Raw genomic sequence first — 18,788 nt, 5'->3', positions numbered from 1 at the left:
GTATTTTTTATTTTTTTGGTCTTCACTTAAGCCTAATAGTCTTCCATATCATGCATACCAAAAATCTGAGGGGGCACAAAGTATGTGAGGATATCTCTGGGGTGGTCTGAGGGGGGCTAGGCCCCCAAACAGCCTTTTCCTGCAATCTTGAGCCATAGTCACTATGCTTAATTCTATGTCAGAAATTTTTATTTTTATGTATTTTTAAGCATACAGTACTTAAATTCTCCCACTGTTGTTCAGTTTGGCCGGACAGTCAGCTCTAGGAAGAGTCTTGGTGGTTCCAAACGTCTTCCATTTAAGAACAATGGAGGCTACTGTGTTCTTGTGGATCTTCAATGCTGCAGAAATGTTTTGATACACTTCCCCAGATCTGTGCCTGGTTCTTTTTTTAAAGAATATAAATATGCTTCTCTGTATCTGCTAAAATCATGAATGTGGGGAATGTGAGTCTTATTCAGTACATTTAGTAATTGCTTACTTTTCTAAAGTCTACCAACCGTGCCAGCAGGCATGCCAGCTAAGATAGTTAGACAAGCTAGCTGAAATGGCTTCTTGGTGACCAGTTTTAAGGTTTGGAGATAGCCAACTTCATAAAATTGCTAGGTGGCTAGTAGTATTACAGAGAAACACCAACAAAAAATGAAACAAAAAAATAATACAACTATTTTTTAAACAGGGCAAATCTGAGGAGGCACAAATCTGAGGGGGCCTAGTTTTAATAACTTTTCGAGTAGGCCCTATCCAAAATATTTCATAATTTACGCATTGCATTCAAAAGTTTTTCCATTGTGCACTAAGCTAAACATAGTTGCAATAAATTATAAGAAACAGGCCTGGGCATATTATCATGCACTGATCAAATACCCAATGAGAACAAAAGTCTGTTCAAAGTCTATTTTTGATTTACATTTGGTTGAGTTGTCAACTAACATGAATTCAATGTGAAATCAACAAAAAATCCATCATATTGGATTTAGGTTAAAAGTTGGGTGAGAAAAATATGAAATTCCCTTACCTTGATGACATTTTGCAAATCCAATCAGTTTCCATGTTGATTCAACGTCATTAACGTTGATTCAACCATTTTTTTGCCCAGTGGGTACTGTGTAGGATCCCTATTTTTCCAATGGATTAAGTATAGGCCTATAGCCGCATCCTACTGGGCACACCACATAATTTCAATGTTGATATTTTTGTAATATTTGTTTGAGATGTTGATCAGTGAGATTTCAATATTTATTCACCCACTCAGAAAGACAGCCAAAAGTTTGTTGAATTCCCAATGTGTTATCACTATGCTCTCAATGAGAGCCACACACTCTAGGAGCTCAGATGCAAAAATGTAATGTCCAACGTCTTTAAATTAAAGATCCAGGCAGCATCTCGTTTCAACAATAAATTATGGAGGTCACCCCCTCTCCTAGGGAGGGTGACATGTTCGATGCCAATATAATGTAGAGACAAAATTGTTGTTGACCAGTTGAAAAATGATTTTATTGAAATGGATAACACGACTGAAGAGAAATGCACAGCTCTGCAAGGAGCTGTTAATGATGATGGCATATTCATTGAACTGATGAAAACTAACCAAGCGCTCCAGGACAAGTTGTCTACAGAAATTAAGGAACTTAAAATCAAGAAATTCAACCAAGACAAAAAAGACAAGGCCGAGGACAGTCTACTTCTGGAGAAACCCTGACCAAAGAGGTCCTGCTCCTCCTCTCCATGGCAGACACAGGAGGGATGCCGTTTACTTCTATCCACCCCCGTCTGACCAACGCTCTACAACCAGTGTCTCATCTGCTTCCAGTGGCAGTTTTTTATCCAACGTGAAACTGGGCCGACGGAAGTGGCCACAGGCACGCGCACCGACGAGATGCCGCACCCGACGTGGTAAGAAGAAACGACTACCAGATGCAGAGGGGACCGCTCACATGGTCCCAGAACCCACGGGACTGAGTGTCTTTAATTTATCAAGCAAGATATTGAGCCCTGTCCATGTCTCCTAGCTTAATAAAGGGTTATCTTTTGTGCCTACAACTCAGTGCAACGATTTTGATGTTAACCTCTAATTCCTCCCAAACCCGGATCCGGGAGCACCCCCATCAGTAAAAAAGCTGACTAGCATAGCCTAGCATAGCGTCACAAGTAAATACTAGCATCTAAATATCATTAAATCACAAGTCCAAGACACCAGATGAAAGATACACATCTTGTGAATCCAGCCATCATTTCTGATTTTTAAAATGTTTTACAGGGAAGACACAATATGTAACTCTATTAGCTAACCACGTTAGCAAAAGACACCACTTTTTTTACTCCACCAGTTTTTTACTCCATCAGTAGCTATCACAAATTCGACCAAATAAAGATATAAATAGCCACTAACCAAGAAACAACTTCATCAGATGACAGTCTGATAACATATTTATTGTATAGCATATGTTTTGTTAGAAAAATGTGCATATTTCAGGTATAAATCATAGTTTACCATTGCAGCCACCATCACAACTCTCACCAAAGCGACTAGAATAACTACAGAGAGCAACGTGTATTACCTAATTACTCATCATAAAACATTTCTTAAAAATACACAGCGTACAGCAATTGAAAGACACAGATCTTGTGAATCCAGACAATATTTCAGATTTTCTAAGTGTTTTACAGCGAAAACACAATATAGCGTTATATTAGCTTACCACAATAGCAAACATCACAACAGCATTGATTCAAGCCAAACATAGCGATAGCGTATAAACCACCAAAATATATTAATTTTTTCACTAACCTTCTCAGAATTCTTCAGATGACAGTCCTATAACAATTACACAATGCATATAGAGTTTGTTCGAAAATGTGCATATTTAGCGGCACAAATCGTGGTTATACAATGTGATTAGTGGCCAAAACTTCAAGTAATCTGTCCGGCGCCATCTTGGAGAGGCACCTATTCAAATCGAAAACTATTCATAAACTTGACTAAAAAATACAAGTTGGACAGCAAATGAAAGATGAATTAGTTCTTAATGCAATCGCTGTGTTAGATTTTTAAAATTAACGTTACTGCGCAATACAGCGTGCGCTAAAGCGAGACCGCACCATAATTCATGGCGGAATTATTATTTGACATTTGTCAACATAAGTACGAATTAACAGCATAAAGACTGCTTACTATTAGCTGAGCTTCCATCAGAATCTTGGGCAAGGTGTCCTTTCTCCAGAACAATCGTCTTTGGGTTGAAAGATGTCCTCTTGTCCTGTCGAAATAGCCGCTAACGTTAGCCACCCACTGGAGAGGTGTCCAACTCGTGAAAGCGCATCACAAAGAAATCCAGGAAAATCGCAATAAACTGCTATAAACTGCTATAAGTCGGTTTAAATTAACTACCTTATGATGTCTTTAACACCTATAACGAATAAAAACATGATCGGAGATATAGAACTACTAAAACGAAAGCGTTTGCAGGACGCCATTGTGATGTCTTCTTGCGCCAGGCGCACCGTTGAAAAGGACGGTACTTCCGTTCCACGGTCTTATATAGGGCCCCAGATTGCGCAATCGACTCCATTCAAATTCTCACCGCTTACTGACATCTAGAGGAAGGCGTATGCAGTGCATGTAGCCCCATAGCTTACATGGGGACTTATAAACTGACCCCAGAACAGGGACCTCGATTTCTGAAATCTCACTCCCTGACAGGAAATGTGCTGCAGAATGAGTTCTGTTTCACTTAGAGAAATAATTCAAACGGTTTTAGAAACTAGAGAGTGTTTTCTATCCAATAGTAATAATAATATGCATATTGTACGAGCAAGAATTGAGTACGAGGCAGTTTAATTTGGGAACTCATTTTTACAAAGTCGAAGGCTCAAGGTAGACATGTTTAAGTTTTTTAGAAGCATCCGTTTTAGGGAATACTTAAGCTCCCCTAATCGTGGTATTTCTACTGAACTAGTAGGTTGCTCACCTGTACATACTGCGACTCCTTTTAGAAGCAAGAGTTATTTTATACCACCAACCAATCGCAATCACTCTATCGAGACATATTGCAGACTTGTTGAAAAAGATGTTGTTCATCACCTTAAGAACAAACAGGAGTACATATCTTTCCATAATTTACCTAAGGATGAAAAACAAACTTTGCTTGATTTACAATCCGATACGTCAGTCTTTACCCGCCCTGCTGATAAGGGTGGGTCGGTTGTACTCATGGATAGGACAGCTTATGTAAATGAGTGTCTGTTAAGAGAATTATGTTCTCAATGTTCATAAACTGAACTTCTATTAACTACTCAGTCTGCAACCCAGAATTTGTAAGATACTGGTTGAAATGAAAACAGACAGAGGCCCAGCCTACAATAGTCAAATGTTTATTCACGAGAGCGCTCTGAAGTCCACAATACAAAGATTTCATCCATTTCATAGCGGCGCACATACTTCCACACAAACAGTAGATATCATACGCACATACATACACACGGACAGTAGGTATCCTACACACATACCGTATCACTACCCAGTCGACAAAGACTATGGAGACCGTGAGAAGCCCTCCCTGTCCTCCCCCAAGATTAGGGAGGCCGTGAGAAGTACTCCCTGCCCTCTCCCAAATCTCTCAGTGGCCCCTGGCCAAGGTCGGCACCGAATTTTGCTCAGACAGTCTGTGTTTAAGATACTTTAGAGACATATTGTACAGATATACTGTTTTACCCTAATTCTGACTAAAACTACACACATCATTAATAATAATTTTATGATTCTAATCAATTTCATACAATTATATGGTTTCAGGGTGGAATATTCTAATCATTCATTTAAACATATAAATTCCATCAACAGTGTCATAGACAACTGCTTGACAACACCTTTTACAAGAAACTCCCACTGCACAATTTCAGAACACGATCTTTACTGTCCTAGATGGGCCGTAATTTTGGGTGTAATAAAAAACCCTATGACGCATTCCTGCGCCTGTCTCCCGAATCTCTTCATACCAGCGGGACATCATCTAAATGTGTTATCACTGCGCTTTCAACCATTTAAAACCACAACAAATTTCAATTGGGAATACAATATCAGATATGTTGTATTTATGCATCTATTTTATGTGTTATCACCTTCACAGACCTGCAACCTTTGCATGCTATTTTGAGCACGCACACTTTCAATGATTACATAAGAAGACATTTATAGTTGATTATACAATGGGTGGGTCTAATCCTGATTGCTGATTTGGTTAAAACCGCATTCCAGCCGGTGTCTATTACACAAGTTAACACCGGCTATTTACTGTGTTCCATTTGACTGCGCAATCTGCTGTCTCATCAGCCCAGCCAGGTAATTTATAAACTTGATCTCCACTCTAAAAAGCATCTAGACATTAACTCACATTTCTTTTAGACTGACATTTAGTTTTCAACAGCAGAGATTTGTATAAACCTTGCTGTCTGTCTCCCCGTCATTTGCAACATTGTTTCAATATTTAAAAAAATCTCCAACTGTCCAATAGTAATTAATATGTCGGGACGATACAGACAGGCAGGCAGCGTTTCTCAGCCAGTCGAAATCATGAATCAGCTGGCATCATTTTTATGGATATATACAAATAAATGTAAATTGAAAAAACGTAAAACGAAACGGAGTGCAGCTAATTTGCAGACTTTTCAGCTTCAGTTTTAAGTGATTGTGTTAGCTGTGTTGTTGGCTAGCTCCTCTGAACAATAGTGTCCTGACGAGTGAGCACCTTTTCTATACCAAGGGAAATCGCTCATTGTTATGGATGTATCCAAATAAATGTCATTTAGAAAAAAGCTAAAGCAAATGCAGCTACTTTGTTGTTATTCTGGCTGCACTGTTTGACGTGACTGTAAGTTAGCCGTAGTTGGCTAGCTAGCAAGCAAGGGATAATAAAGTTGCCAGCCAGTATGGATGAAATTGTATGAATAAATGTATCTAAATAACGTTAATGAAAATATGTCAATCATTATTTGAATATGTTGGTAACCCGTTGTATAAAAGTGATAATGCCATTGAAGCCAGTGTTTGGAGGATATGTTGGCACGGTTTGCCAACATATCCCGTGCCAATATATCCTCCAAACACCGGCGTCTCGGGCATTATCACTTAAATAAATACTGTTACATTAGTTTGTAAGATAGCCTTAACTTAAGGCGATTTACTGTATGGCAAAAGTGATATTGAATTGTCAATGTAACCAAATATCAACATTTGAAGGAGATATATATTTTTTGGTGCTGACTTAGTCTGTCTTAAATTTCAGTTGGTCTACAAATAAGTTCAATGATTCAATCAAATCAAACTTTAAATGTACTTTAAATACAGTTTTATTCGATTTATATGGAGAAGGAGACAGGAATCCAACATATCCATTATGAATTTGTAGACCAACTGGAATGTAATCCAGACTAAATCAGTGGCACAAAATATACATCTGTTTCAAATGTTGATATTTGGTTGCATTGACAACCAAACACAATTCAATATGCAGTTTGTCTACAAAGGAATAATGAATATGTTGGAATCACGTCTCCATCTCAACCCAAAATCTAAGTTAAAGAATAGGACGAAATCAAACTTTAAATGTGATTTGATTTAGTCCTAATCTTTCACTTAGATTTTTCGTTGAGATGGAGACATGAATCCAACATATTAATTATTAACTTGAAGAGTATATTTGAAATCAACCAAAGCTTGAAACCCTAGGCCTATATGTGTTGTCTATTTTAGTTGAACCCTGGGTTGAATAGAAACAATAGCTGTTGATTTTGCAAATGCTACATAGGCCTATTAGATAATATATGACTTTTAAAGAATGGTAACATTTGATTTGCTCTGTTAAAACTACCCTTTGGAATGACTTCGATAGCAACAGTAAATCTATTTGGTTATTAAGAGATCTCTTAATAATAATTCTCACAATAGCACATTGGTTGTAGTCAGTGACAAATATCAAAGCTGTGCAGGGCTTGGTTAAAATCCTGTATGGGAGAGCAAAGGGTAGCTGTAGATCAGTAGAGGTAGGAGATGCTGCCAAGTCTATTGTTTTTTTTCTGATATTGGATATAACGTTCAAGATCTGACGTTGTTTCAAAGATACAAATTCAACATATTTTAGATGAGCTTTATCTATGTTGAAATGTCACCTTCAAAACTTTTTTCAAATCAAATGTACACTCAGTGTACAAAACATATTTCCATGACATAGACTGACAAGGTGAATCCAGGTGAAAGCTATGATCCCTTATTTATGTCACTTGTTAAATCCACTTCAATTTGTGTAGATGAAGGGGAGGAGACAGGTTAAAGAATAATTTTTAAGCCTCGAGACAATTGAGACATGGATTGTGTATGTGTGACATTCAGAGGGTGAATGGGCTAGACAAAATATTTGAGTGGCTTCGAACGGAGAAAGGTAGTAGGTGCCAGGTGCACCGGTTTGAATGTCTCAAGAACTGCAATGCTGCTGTGTTTTTCCCACTCAACCCTTTCCCGTGTTTATCAAGAATGGTCCACTGCCTCCCGAGTGGCGCAGCGGTCTAAGGCACTGCATCTCAATGCTTGAGGTGTCACTACAGACCCGGGTTCGATCCCAGGCTCTGTCACAACCGGCTGTGACCGAGAGTCCCATAGGGCGGCGCACAATTGGCCCAGCGTTGTCCGGGTTAGGGGAGGGTTTGGCCGGGCGCTCTAGCGACTCTTTGTGGCGGGTCGGGTGTCTGCAAAAAAAGAATGGTCCACCACCCAAAGGACATCCAGCCAACTTGACACAACTGTGGGAAGCATGGGGGTCAACATGGGCCAGCATCCCTGTGGAACGCTTTCGACACCTTGTAGAGTCCATGCCCTGACGAATTGAGGCTGTACTGAGAGCAAAAGGGGGTGCAACTCAATATTTGGAAGGTGTTCCTAATATTTTGTACACTGAGTATTTTCCACATAAATTTCACGTTACAATACATTGACAAATAACGTTGATAACAGTTTGTGCCTAGTGTGATGGAAGGTTGTATCAAGAAAATGTTTACTTTTGACTACAGAGGAGGATGTCGCTTCAACCATGACATGACCTCGGGGGAGAACAGCAGAATCCTGAAAGAACACGGACTGGAGGAACTGAACAGATCTGAGCTGTGCACCCTGCTGCTTCAGAATGATGGCTTCCTCTTACCACCAGTATGTAACACTGCAGTAGGCCCCTTTGCTAAAGTATGTTCTGTCTGGTTAAGGCCTTGTGTATGATCTAAATTAAGATCATGTTCCTCCAATCTTGTGCTGTGGTGTGCAGAAATATACATGGAATATCCCAGAATATTGTGTGTGTTTGTACTCATACATGTATGGGTGTGTGTGCATGCATGTGTGTTTGTGTGTATTGTTTTCTCGTACAAACATTTTCCTTCTGCTAGGTGTGCCACAACTACAACAACGGCGTTGGAGAGTATGGCAAATGCCAGGATGGCGAGACATGCAAGAGGCTCCACATCTGTGAGATGTATCTCAGGGGTAGCTGCAACTGTCCCAGGTGTCATGATTTCTACGAACCCCATCCATTACAAATCCTGCAGGACAGAGGGGTGCCCAACGAGCTCATTGCCTCCCTGAAGTCTGTGTACATGAACATCGAGTGGTTGCAAAAGCAAGACCGTGCCATGCAAGGCAAGGGGCAACATCAAAGAGCTAAAGCTAATGCAACCGCTAACACAAGTAACAAGTCTAACAGAGGCCCACTTACTCACGGTAAGGCCGACACTGTTATTAGCATGTTAACTCATAAGTTATTAAATAATATTGTGTTATACCTTAATATAGTTTTACTAAAGTGTGAAGATGGTAAAGTGAGTTTGTTTAATTTATGAGAACATAGCATTTAGTGGAACCTAATGCTACTTCCTAATATCTTGTAGGAGTTAGAAGAAATAGTGTGTGATTATAGATGCATTCTCATAACTGCAACCCACCTCTCACATGACCCGGGCCCACTTTGGGTCCCGACTCATGATTTAAGATACCCTGGGCTACAGTATAGGCTACTAAATAAAATGTCCAGTGACACTGGCTTACCCAATGATAAAGATGCATTCATGATAAAGCATGAATATACGTAGGCTACTCACCGGTGATGGCCGATTCTCATGAGCCAATCAAAATAACTGCTCTTTGCTTAATATTGGCAGGTGTTGAGAAACCATTTGGTAGCTTCTGCAGACAGATTAGTCTTCTCTGTTCAGCAAGAGGCATTTGCTTTTCAAAATAAGTTTTTCCCGCGATTGTGTTTCGACATTAACGAAAGGCCTATAGCTTGCTTTTCACTGACAACCGCAACAATATAATTAGAATACATAGAACGGTTGTGTCCATTGAAGTCAGGACTGGCAGGCGTCTTGAGTGTACTCATGAGTTTACCAGTCAAATTGCCAGGGTTAGAGGTTCCAAGACCCTTCCATGGATTATATTTCTATGGCCACAATGCAACAAGCAGTTCAATATTTGGCGCGCTTGCTGCCCAAATTGCGGCTCTCTGTTGTATTATTTTGAATGCTTTTATAAATCTGTACAGACAGGAGTAGGCTAATTATATAATTTTGGGAAATATATTTACATTTATCAGAGGGTGCTGCAGAAACTCCAGCACCCCTATTTCCCGCTCCTATGCTCGCCAGACTCAGGGCGCTCCACCTCCAAGAGGTTGAGCATGATACTGCTACTCCTGCTGCTGCTGCCACCGCTGCCCTTAACACAAGCCAGAGGTCCAACAGACCTAGTCAAGGTAATGGCAATACTGCACGTAGCATGGTGGTCATGCAGTCATAGGATAGCCCATCATTGATGTCAAGAATCAACATGTAGGTTAATTGTGGAATTCTAGTTTAAAATAACATTTAGCAGAAACTATTTTATGTGCTCAGTTACAGTGTATTTGTATGGTTATTAACTGGTATTAAGATCCGATGAGTGATGAACATTAAGAACAAGTTCCCAGTCACAAGCTATGAAAATGTATAGATGTTGATTCTATTGGCATGGTAAATGAAATGTCCTGTTCTCTTTTTCAGATAAAACTGAAATATGTATGTACTTCATCAAGGGCAGTTGCATACACGGTGGTAAGACAGCATTTTGCAAAGCATCATTTTATGAATAATCAATGCTTAGAGCTTAATAAACATAAGACTTCAACACCTAACTTTACTCATATTTCAGATAAGTGCTTTAAAGCCCACTCTACCATGCCCTACCAATGGGAGGTGAGGGAGGGACTAAACTGGACAGCTCTCCAAGACAACGAGGTGATTGAGAAGGACTATTGCGACCCAGAAAAGACATACAGGTGGGCTCTTAAGAAGAATGAACTTGAATGGACAGTAACACGTAGGGCTCTTGGTCCATGGTGGGAAAATGTTGCTAGTTGCTAATACAATGAGTTATTAATGCCATATACACTTCTAGTTAGTGTGATATACAGCTTCCCCTATTGTGATTGCTGATTGTTCGCTATCTTTTATTCTTTCTTGTCTAGTCGGGGAGTCCAGCCTGTGTGTTTCGATACGATGACCTGCGGTCTAAACAAAGCCCGGCGTCTCTCCACCGTCTCCTCTGTGCTACAGCCTACCTTCATCCTCACCACGGAGTGGGCCTGGTTCTGGGAGGACGAGTTTGGAAACTGGATCCAGTACGCATCAGCAGTGAGTGACGACGAGCACTGTTGAATCGTGATGGTTGAATAGGACAAAGTTCAGTACCTCTTTAAATAGAAAATTATGCAAATAATGCATAACCTCCATGTTTTCTGTCTTGCCCTACAGATCAGTGGACACAGGGCAGCTACCATCACCAGTGAAGACCTGGAGAAGAGGTTCCAGGAAGACAACAAGGCTGTGATAGAGTTCACCGCGGGGTCACAGACCTATGAACTCAGTTTCCCTGGTGAGCACAGATGACGTGATATCCAAGATAAACCAACTGCAACCTTAAAACCATATACACCAAAAATAGTATATTACGAACAGATATGCAGTGATTCTTACAGCTACTATTGTATGTGACAAATTTAGATAATTCTCGATGGAGTCACTATGGTAAAACAATGACATCTGCATGTGAAGTGAACTGTCTGTTGTTACAACAGCTCTGCTCCTTTTCAGACATGATTCAAAATAACAAGCAGTACAGCACCAAGAAGGTTGTGAGAAGACGGCCTGTGTTTGTCTCTTCAGCTGATGCACAAACTATCAAAACCAGGTAAGATGAAGCTGTGAATGTTTTTTGTATGGATCAATTTGCTCTTGAAATGACTCTCCTGGGGATTGTTCACTCACTTCACCACTAGGCTCCTCGTGTGTTCTCTTGCCTTGAAAGTAGTCTATAGAAGAGGAGTAGCTGACCAGGTGCACGTTTTGATTTTTGCCGTAGCACTATAGCCTCGTACGAACCATCCTGATGACGCAAGCTTACATTCTGTTTCGCAACACGGATACAGTCTGGCAACAACCAGATTCAAACCATTTAAGCACATCCCTCTCCCTCCACCGTACAGCCAGACCAATCAGCGTCCTCTGATAATCTGTGGGGGTGGTTTAGTTGATGATGACAACGAGAAGTGCCTGGAGGTTGGTGTTGATGCTGCTATAGCAGCAGTTATATAAGAACTGGAGGGAATAGCTTATTTGAAAGAACAGCAAAAAACTGCATTGAAGGCTTTTCTTGGGGGAGAAGATGTTTTATCGCTCTTCTCCCGACTGGATTCGGCAAGAGCTTGATTTACCAGCTAGCTCCGCTGGTAGGCTGGACAATAGAATACGTAAATATTCACCCAAGGCTGAAAAACAGCCAAAGGAACATTGGCTGAGCTGGAACACCAGCGCGAGGCCATAGCAAATGAATTGAAACAAACCTTCGCTGAGCCTCTTCTGACTGAAGTTGTCACGCCCTGATTTGTTTCACTTGTCCTTGTGATTGTCTCCACGCCTCTCCAGGTGTCGCCCATCTTCCCCATCATCCCCTGTGTATTTATACTTGTGTTCTGTGTTTGTCTGTGTCCGTTGCCAGTTTGTCAAGCCAACCAGCGTTTTTGTGTCAGCTCCTGCTTTTCCCATCCTCCTGGTTTTTGATCATTGATGTCCTGACCCCGTATGACCACTCTGCCTGACCCTGAGCCTGCCTGCTGTCCTATACCTTTGCCCCACCTCTGGATTACCAACCTCTGCCTGACCTGACCTTGAGCCTGCCTACCATTCTGTACCTTTGCCCCTGCTGCTGTAATAAACATTGTTACTTTGACACGGTCTGCATCTGGGTCTTACCATGATCCTTGATAGAAGAGATACTTAGAATTCCATTTCCCCTAAATGGCACCAAAAGAAGTATCGCTTTTTATTGTATAAATATTATTTTATAAATAACTCAGTGGTGTCAAGTGTGCTTACATCTGCGCAATGAGCAAGTATAGAAAAATTGCAACTTCTGACTTTTTCTGGTCTAGCTATCGATGACAGCAGAGCTCGCTGCCCAGACTTGCATCATTAAAAAGAGATTCTCCTGATTAAAAATGGTGTCCAACGTGAAAAAAATCTAAATATGCACATTGTGAGATATTTGGCGAAATAGACAGACATGTCCTTGTAGAATTTCCCCATAGCGAAACAATGGAGCAGCAGCCTCAACAGTAATGTGTAATTTCTGACATTTTAAAGACTAGCGTTTGATGACAGCAGAGCTCGCTACCCAACCTTACATCATTAGAGGAGATTATAGTGATTTATTATGGTGTCAGACTTGAAAATAATCAATATATACATTTTGTAGATATCTGGCGAAAAGGCCATATCCCTATTTCCCCTATAGGAAACAATGGGCCGAGCTCTGAAGTTTTAACTTCCAGCAATTGAGCACAGCATAATACTCTACCCAAATGTATGTACATCATTAGAAAGAATAGATTATCTTGATTAAAATGCTGTAGAACTTCAAAACATCAGAAGACATAAATATATTGATATTTGGTGAAATAGACAGATTTGCCCAAAACAATGGCAGTTTAAAAATTCTAAGAGCAGTCTTTTATTATTCAGGTTACTATTTATCTGCAACCATTTGCCTTTTTTATTTGTCTTTTTGTTTTGTTTTACATTTTGTGGTTGAACTAGGCCTCTGTGCTAGACAACCAAATGTCTCTTTGCATTTATCTTTAGTGTCACGGCCATTTAAAGGAGTGGACCAAGGTGCAGCGCGATTGGAATACATATTTTTATTCCACGAAGAACACTTAACGAACGAAACGTGAAGCCAACGTAGTGCTCACAGGCAACTAAACATGGACAACTACCCACAAAACAAACATGGAAAATGGCAACCTAAATAGGCTCCCCAATCAGAGACAATGATAAACAGCTGTCTCTGATTGGGAACCCACTCAGGCCACCATAAACCTACAACCCCTAGACAATACAAAATCCCCATAGATAACAAAAAACCCTAGGCAAGACAAAAAGCCAAAAAGCCAAAAACTAAACAAACCACCCCTTGTCACACCCTGACCTAACCAAATAATAAAGAAAGCAAATATAACTAAAGTCAGGGCGTGACATTTAGGAATATTTATTGTTCTTCTACATTTCAGAAAAAGGGCTCCGAGCAATCACTCAAATTTCAGAGCTTTACCAGGACACTGGGACAAGGCACAAACTCCTGAAACAGGATACAAGGTATTATATTATATACAGTACATGCAAGGATGCAAGGAACCTGCTGTTTTAGACCAATGGAGATGACTGTTTGTTTTGTTCCTGGGCAAATAACTGCTCCAATCTGTCCCTACATGGTAGGATAATGGTGTATAATGACTGTTTCTCTGTCTCCCATCATGTCCCTATCAGAGAATTGACCTTCCGTGCTCGTCAGTGGAGTTTAAGGAGATTCAAGGGCTTTTTCAGAACACCATGAGAGGCTTCAGCATCCACCAAATCGAGAGGATTCAGAACAAAGCCCTTTGGGAAGTCTTTCAGTGGTACGTTCCCTAAGACTACATACACTTTCAATTGACAATCACCTATTGATTGGTCTAGAATAGATGTTTGATTTTTGTTTTTTTTACCTTTATTTAACTAGGTAAGCCAGTTAAGAACAAATTCTTATTTACAATGACGGCCTAGCCTAGCCAAACCCGGATGACGCTGGGCCAATTGTGCGCCGCCCTATGGGACTCCCAATCACAGCCGGATGTGATACAGCCTGATGCTCACTTCCTGACTGCACCCACAATAATTGCACATTATACAATATTTCTCTCTCTCGACTAACTTTCTGTCACAAATATAATCTCAAAAGGAAATACAAATAATTTATTTTCAATACATTCTGCACACATACACTGATTGCAAGGCAAAGAGATGTATTTGTAATATTCTGATTGCAAGGCAAAGGGATTTATTTGTGTAATTCTGATTGCAAGGCAAAGGGATTTATTTGTGTAATTCTGATTGCAAGGCAAAGGGATTTATTTGTGTAATTCTGATTGCAAGGCAAAGGGATCTCATGAAGAAGAACAACAGAGGGAGGAATGTGACAGAGAAACAGCTTTTCCATGGCACAGACTCCAAATACCTCGATGCCATCTGCCTTAACAACTTTGACTGGCGGATCTGTGGACTAAACGGAACAGCCTATGGGAAAGGTGAGCCATCTCATTCTAATTATTGACATAAATTAAGATGATATATCGTTGATATAATATATTTTCCTGTGATGAATGATTACTGCTTACCCCTTCATCCCCCTAACATCCAATTTCAGGGAGTTACTTTGCCAGGGATGCCAAATACTCCAACAGCTACACTGGCCAATTAAATACGAGGTCCATGTTTGTCTGTCGTGTGTTGGTGGGAGATTACATCAAAGGGCACTCGAGCTACCTCCGGCCCCCCTCGAAGGACGGAGGGGACACCATCTTCTACGACAGCTGTGTGGATGACGTCAGCAACCCCTCCATCTTTGTGGTGTTTGAGAAGCACCAGGTGTACCCAGAGTACCTCATCCATTATGGTGAGGACGAGGCATGGCCACAAGTCTACCAGCAATACAGTCCAGCTCCTGTACCTGCTCCTGCTCCAGCACCAGCATACAGACCAGCGGCTGCCACAGCGCCTAGACCAGCACCAGCATACAGACCAGCGGCTGCCCCAGTGCCTAGACCAGCACCAGCATACAGACCAGCGCCTAGACCAGCACCAGCATACACACCAAACCTAACCCCTGCACCAACCCCTGCACCTAAACCTGACAACTCCTGTGTCATTAGTTGAGGCTGACTGCGAGGGGGGAATTGTGAACCTTTTGATATTAAACTGAGGCAAAAACATATGCTTTTGTGAATTAGAGAAATGGATTTAGCACTCTGTTAAATGTGTTTGACAAATTACAGATAATCTTGGGATGCACCTTACTATGATTACTAGATGTGCTGTTTTCTGTAATGCAAGCATTTTTTGTAGTGCTACTGACTTTATATAATGGCAAATTGCAAACCTCACAAAGTAGTTGTGTACATTATAAGCTTTATACCTTCACAGTACAGTGGTTTTACAGTATCTGCTGATGTGCATCAGTTCAATGGTTGTGCAATTATGGGTTTCATTCATTTTATTAATATAATCCATCTGTTTTCGTTGCATTGATGGGTTCTGACTTCTAAACTTCAAAATATGAAATATCCTTATTCATGTCACTGAGGGAGAGAGGGGAATGCAGAACGTTTACATTCTGTCAGAACATGTTATGGTTAGACATCAGGTATCCTATGGAAAGGAGAAGGGCCACAGTCTGGTACAAGTCAACAAGACAGCCGTGAGTTGGGGAGGAGTGAGGAATTTGGGCTGAGGTCAGATGAAGTGAGAAAGAACACTAATGTCCTGTCTAGCAACAGAGATCTATTGGCTGTCCAGATGTGTAAGGACGAGACTCAGCATAGGAGGGAGATTTAAATACCAGTGCTTGTGTAAATATGTCTTTGTCTTTCAGTTGTTTGACCCATTGGGTGAATAAACTTGATTTGAGCTTTACTAGTCGTCTATGAGTTTTTACTCCGTTTATTTAGAATCCAACAGTTGGCGCTGCGAGCAGGGTTCACCACGATTTACAGTCGAACTAGAGAGTCCGAATCAGTGAAACGAGCTGGCACAAGAAACAAGGTAGGCACAATTCCTACACCTGTTACCACCAATACTGACATCTTGGGGAGATGAGAATCGTAGGCTGAACAATTATAGGATACGGACCCAGAAAACCTGAGTTTATTCAGTAGGCCCATTGTGTAACAACCGGTCGTAAATATATGGTGTAGGGTAGGTTCCATAAGGATAGGTCCCGAGGAGCTAGTTCTCCGCGAGATCCATGAGTGACGTGTAGGATAGGTCCCTAGTGGGGTATTCCCCTGTGAGATCTGTAAGAGGGACGAAAGCCAGCCGCAGTGGCAGTGAGGCATTAGAGTGTATGTACAGTTGAAGTCGGAAGTTTACATACACTTAGGTTGGAGTCATTAAAACTCGTTTTTCAACCACTCCACAAATTTCTTGTTAAAACAAACTATAGTTTTGGCAAGTCGGGATTTTCTTTATTTTTACTATTTTCTACATTGTAGAATAATAGTGAAGACATCAAAACTATGAAATAACACATGGAATCATGTAGTAACCCAAAAAGTGTTAAACAAATCAAAATATATTTTATATTTGAGATTCTTCAAAGTAGCCACGATTTTCCTTGATGATAGCTTTGCACACTTTATATAATGGCATATTGTGAACCTCACAACATGAAGTAGTTGTGTACATTATAAGCTTTATACATTTCTAGTACAGTACAGTGCTTTTACAGTATCTGCTGATGTGCATTAGTTCAATGTTTGTACGATTAGGGGTTTCCTTCATTTTATGAATATAATCCATCTGTTTTCTTTGCATTAATCACAATTTTGTAACTATTTTGATAAGTATAATTTTGCTGATTGAAGTAGCACTTTATTCATTCTTATGAACACACCAGAATGTAAGTGTAAAGTTATGCACCAAGAATGAAATTAAACCAAGTGATTGTAATTGTAATGATGGGTCGGCTGACGTCACATAAATAATGCGCGCACATTGATGTGGCCAGAAGCCGTACTTTGTTATGATTCTGAGCGGTCAGATAGCTGGTAACAATGACAGGAAGCTGCCGTATGGGGAATTGTAGGTGGTTCGTTTCAGCTAGTTTTATCTTGTGCTTGATACTATGTCTTGTTTTGAGGTGTTTTGACTGATTTCATGTCAATGCTAATATGGCAAAAAAATCACTAGCTAGCTTATCAACAACTGTCATGATGTATTTGAGAGACAACAAGTGCTCATTGTGCAAATGTATTTAAGTTTTCAATAAACATTTGGAGACATAATAGAGTTAACATGTTGACAACAATCTAAGATAACCCCCTCTGTTTTGCCCCATAGTTGTCAGTTTTGTTGCTAAACAACCAACCCATCTATGAGGACTGCTCCATCTGAGGACTACCAATATGGCGTACGGTGGCTTCAAAACCTCTCATTGGGCAATACGAATAATCAGCAATCTAGGGTTTATATACATCATTGGTAAAAAAAATAAACAAGTGACCGGGTCCAAAGATCTGACCGGGTCCGTTCGAAGCCGGGTCTATTTGTCCTCGTTCGGGTCTGGGACCAACGTTTTGGACCTGTGAAGTAGGGCGTCAATTGGGCATGGCAGAGTATGGCTGGTCACCATACCCTACCTAGCTCAACACCAACAATTTAAAATTGGCAACTAAAGTCATTCCAATCCCAATTAAAAGGAAAATGCAGTTTAGCAGTATTAGAGGGCTGGCTTTAAGAACATGCGAAAGGCTCAGAGCAGGGCGAGAAGGCTGTTTGCCCGGCTAGCTGGCTTTAGGACTATGGACAGAGAGAACATCGACGCAGTTCTCCAGAGAACAGTGCAGATCTGGAAGACGGCTAGGCAACGTTAACTGTTTGACTTGACGTGTAACTAAACTAGAGTGTTTGACCCCTGTGCTTAGCTAGTGCGTAGTAGCTAATTGCCGTATGACATGTTTGTAGAATGTTAAGTCCCCTATCGACTGAGGTGAATGAAGCTACTGCAGCCAAGGTGATAATGGCTGGAGTGCATTTAGGTTGTTTTTGCTGTTCTCCTAAATGCATTTGAGAGTTTTTGAATTGTGTAGAAATGCAGTAAATGAGCTGCCATACCCTAGGTTTAGATGAAATGAAGACCTCAACCCCTGGGAGCTTCATCCTCATTCTCCATTGAAGAAATTACAGCTTGATCAGGTATGTCACTAGGGGGTGCCATCCAACCAACTATGTGGGTTTCATACTGTACTGCTCTGAAGGAGGGCCCCATCAATAGTTCTATATCTTGTCCCATAATAAGTCCCATATCTTCTCTTGCTGCGAAAGGTTGCCTCCATGCTGATTTAAAATAGTTGCCTACACAGCTGTCTAGAACAATGTGGACAACATTTTACATAACAGAAGTCCCATTTTTGTTAACTGTCGCTGTCAACTACTTTATAGTCCTGACATGGATTTTTACAGGCAAATGACAGTCAATGCTGTTTTAAAATACTGTATGTGGCGACCTCAACAAAGCCCAACAATAAGATAAGATAGAAATCGGTAGAAATGAATGGCACTTAGCCCAAAGGCCGACAGATGGCGATATAATGGACTCAGTTTCGTTAGTTTCGTTTTTACCTAAA

The 18,788-nt window shown here is 40.6% G+C and overlaps 1 protein-coding gene across 2 annotated transcripts in view; it reads left to right on the top strand.

Moving 5' to 3' along the window:
- Window positions 1-16,077, top strand: part of LOC120032032 (protein mono-ADP-ribosyltransferase PARP12-like) — a 34,617-nt gene extending 18,540 nt beyond the window's left edge. Inside the window, exons 2-13 of one of the 2 annotated variants that reach the window (XM_038977947.1) lie at window positions 8,062-8,197; window positions 8,431-8,761; window positions 9,633-9,791; window positions 10,078-10,128; window positions 10,226-10,352; window positions 10,542-10,707; window positions 10,828-10,948; window positions 11,167-11,263; window positions 13,641-13,725; window positions 13,897-14,027; window positions 14,542-14,693; window positions 14,813-16,077. In XM_038977947.1, the coding sequence (XP_038833875.1) occupies window positions 8,062-8,197; window positions 8,431-8,761; window positions 9,633-9,791; window positions 10,078-10,128; window positions 10,226-10,352; window positions 10,542-10,707; window positions 10,828-10,948; window positions 11,167-11,263; window positions 13,641-13,725; window positions 13,897-14,027; window positions 14,542-14,693; window positions 14,813-15,321 (2,065 nt within the window). In that variant the 3' untranslated portion in view covers window positions 15,322-16,077. The remainder of the gene's footprint in view (window positions 1-8,061; window positions 8,198-8,430; window positions 8,762-9,632; window positions 9,792-10,077; window positions 10,129-10,225; window positions 10,353-10,541; window positions 10,708-10,827; window positions 10,949-11,166; window positions 11,264-13,640; window positions 13,726-13,896; window positions 14,028-14,541; window positions 14,694-14,812) is intronic. The other variant, XM_038977948.1, reaches the window with a different exon arrangement.
- Window positions 16,078-18,788: the final 2,711 nt, after the last annotated feature.

Source organism: Salvelinus namaycush, chromosome 38, assembly GCF_016432855.1.
Source record: "Salvelinus namaycush isolate Seneca chromosome 38, SaNama_1.0, whole genome shotgun sequence".
In the NCBI taxonomy this organism is placed as follows: Eukaryota; Metazoa; Chordata; class Actinopteri; order Salmoniformes; family Salmonidae; genus Salvelinus; species Salvelinus namaycush.
Note: the sequence above shows the minus strand (reverse complement) of the source record. Positions and strands in the feature narration are given on the sequence as shown.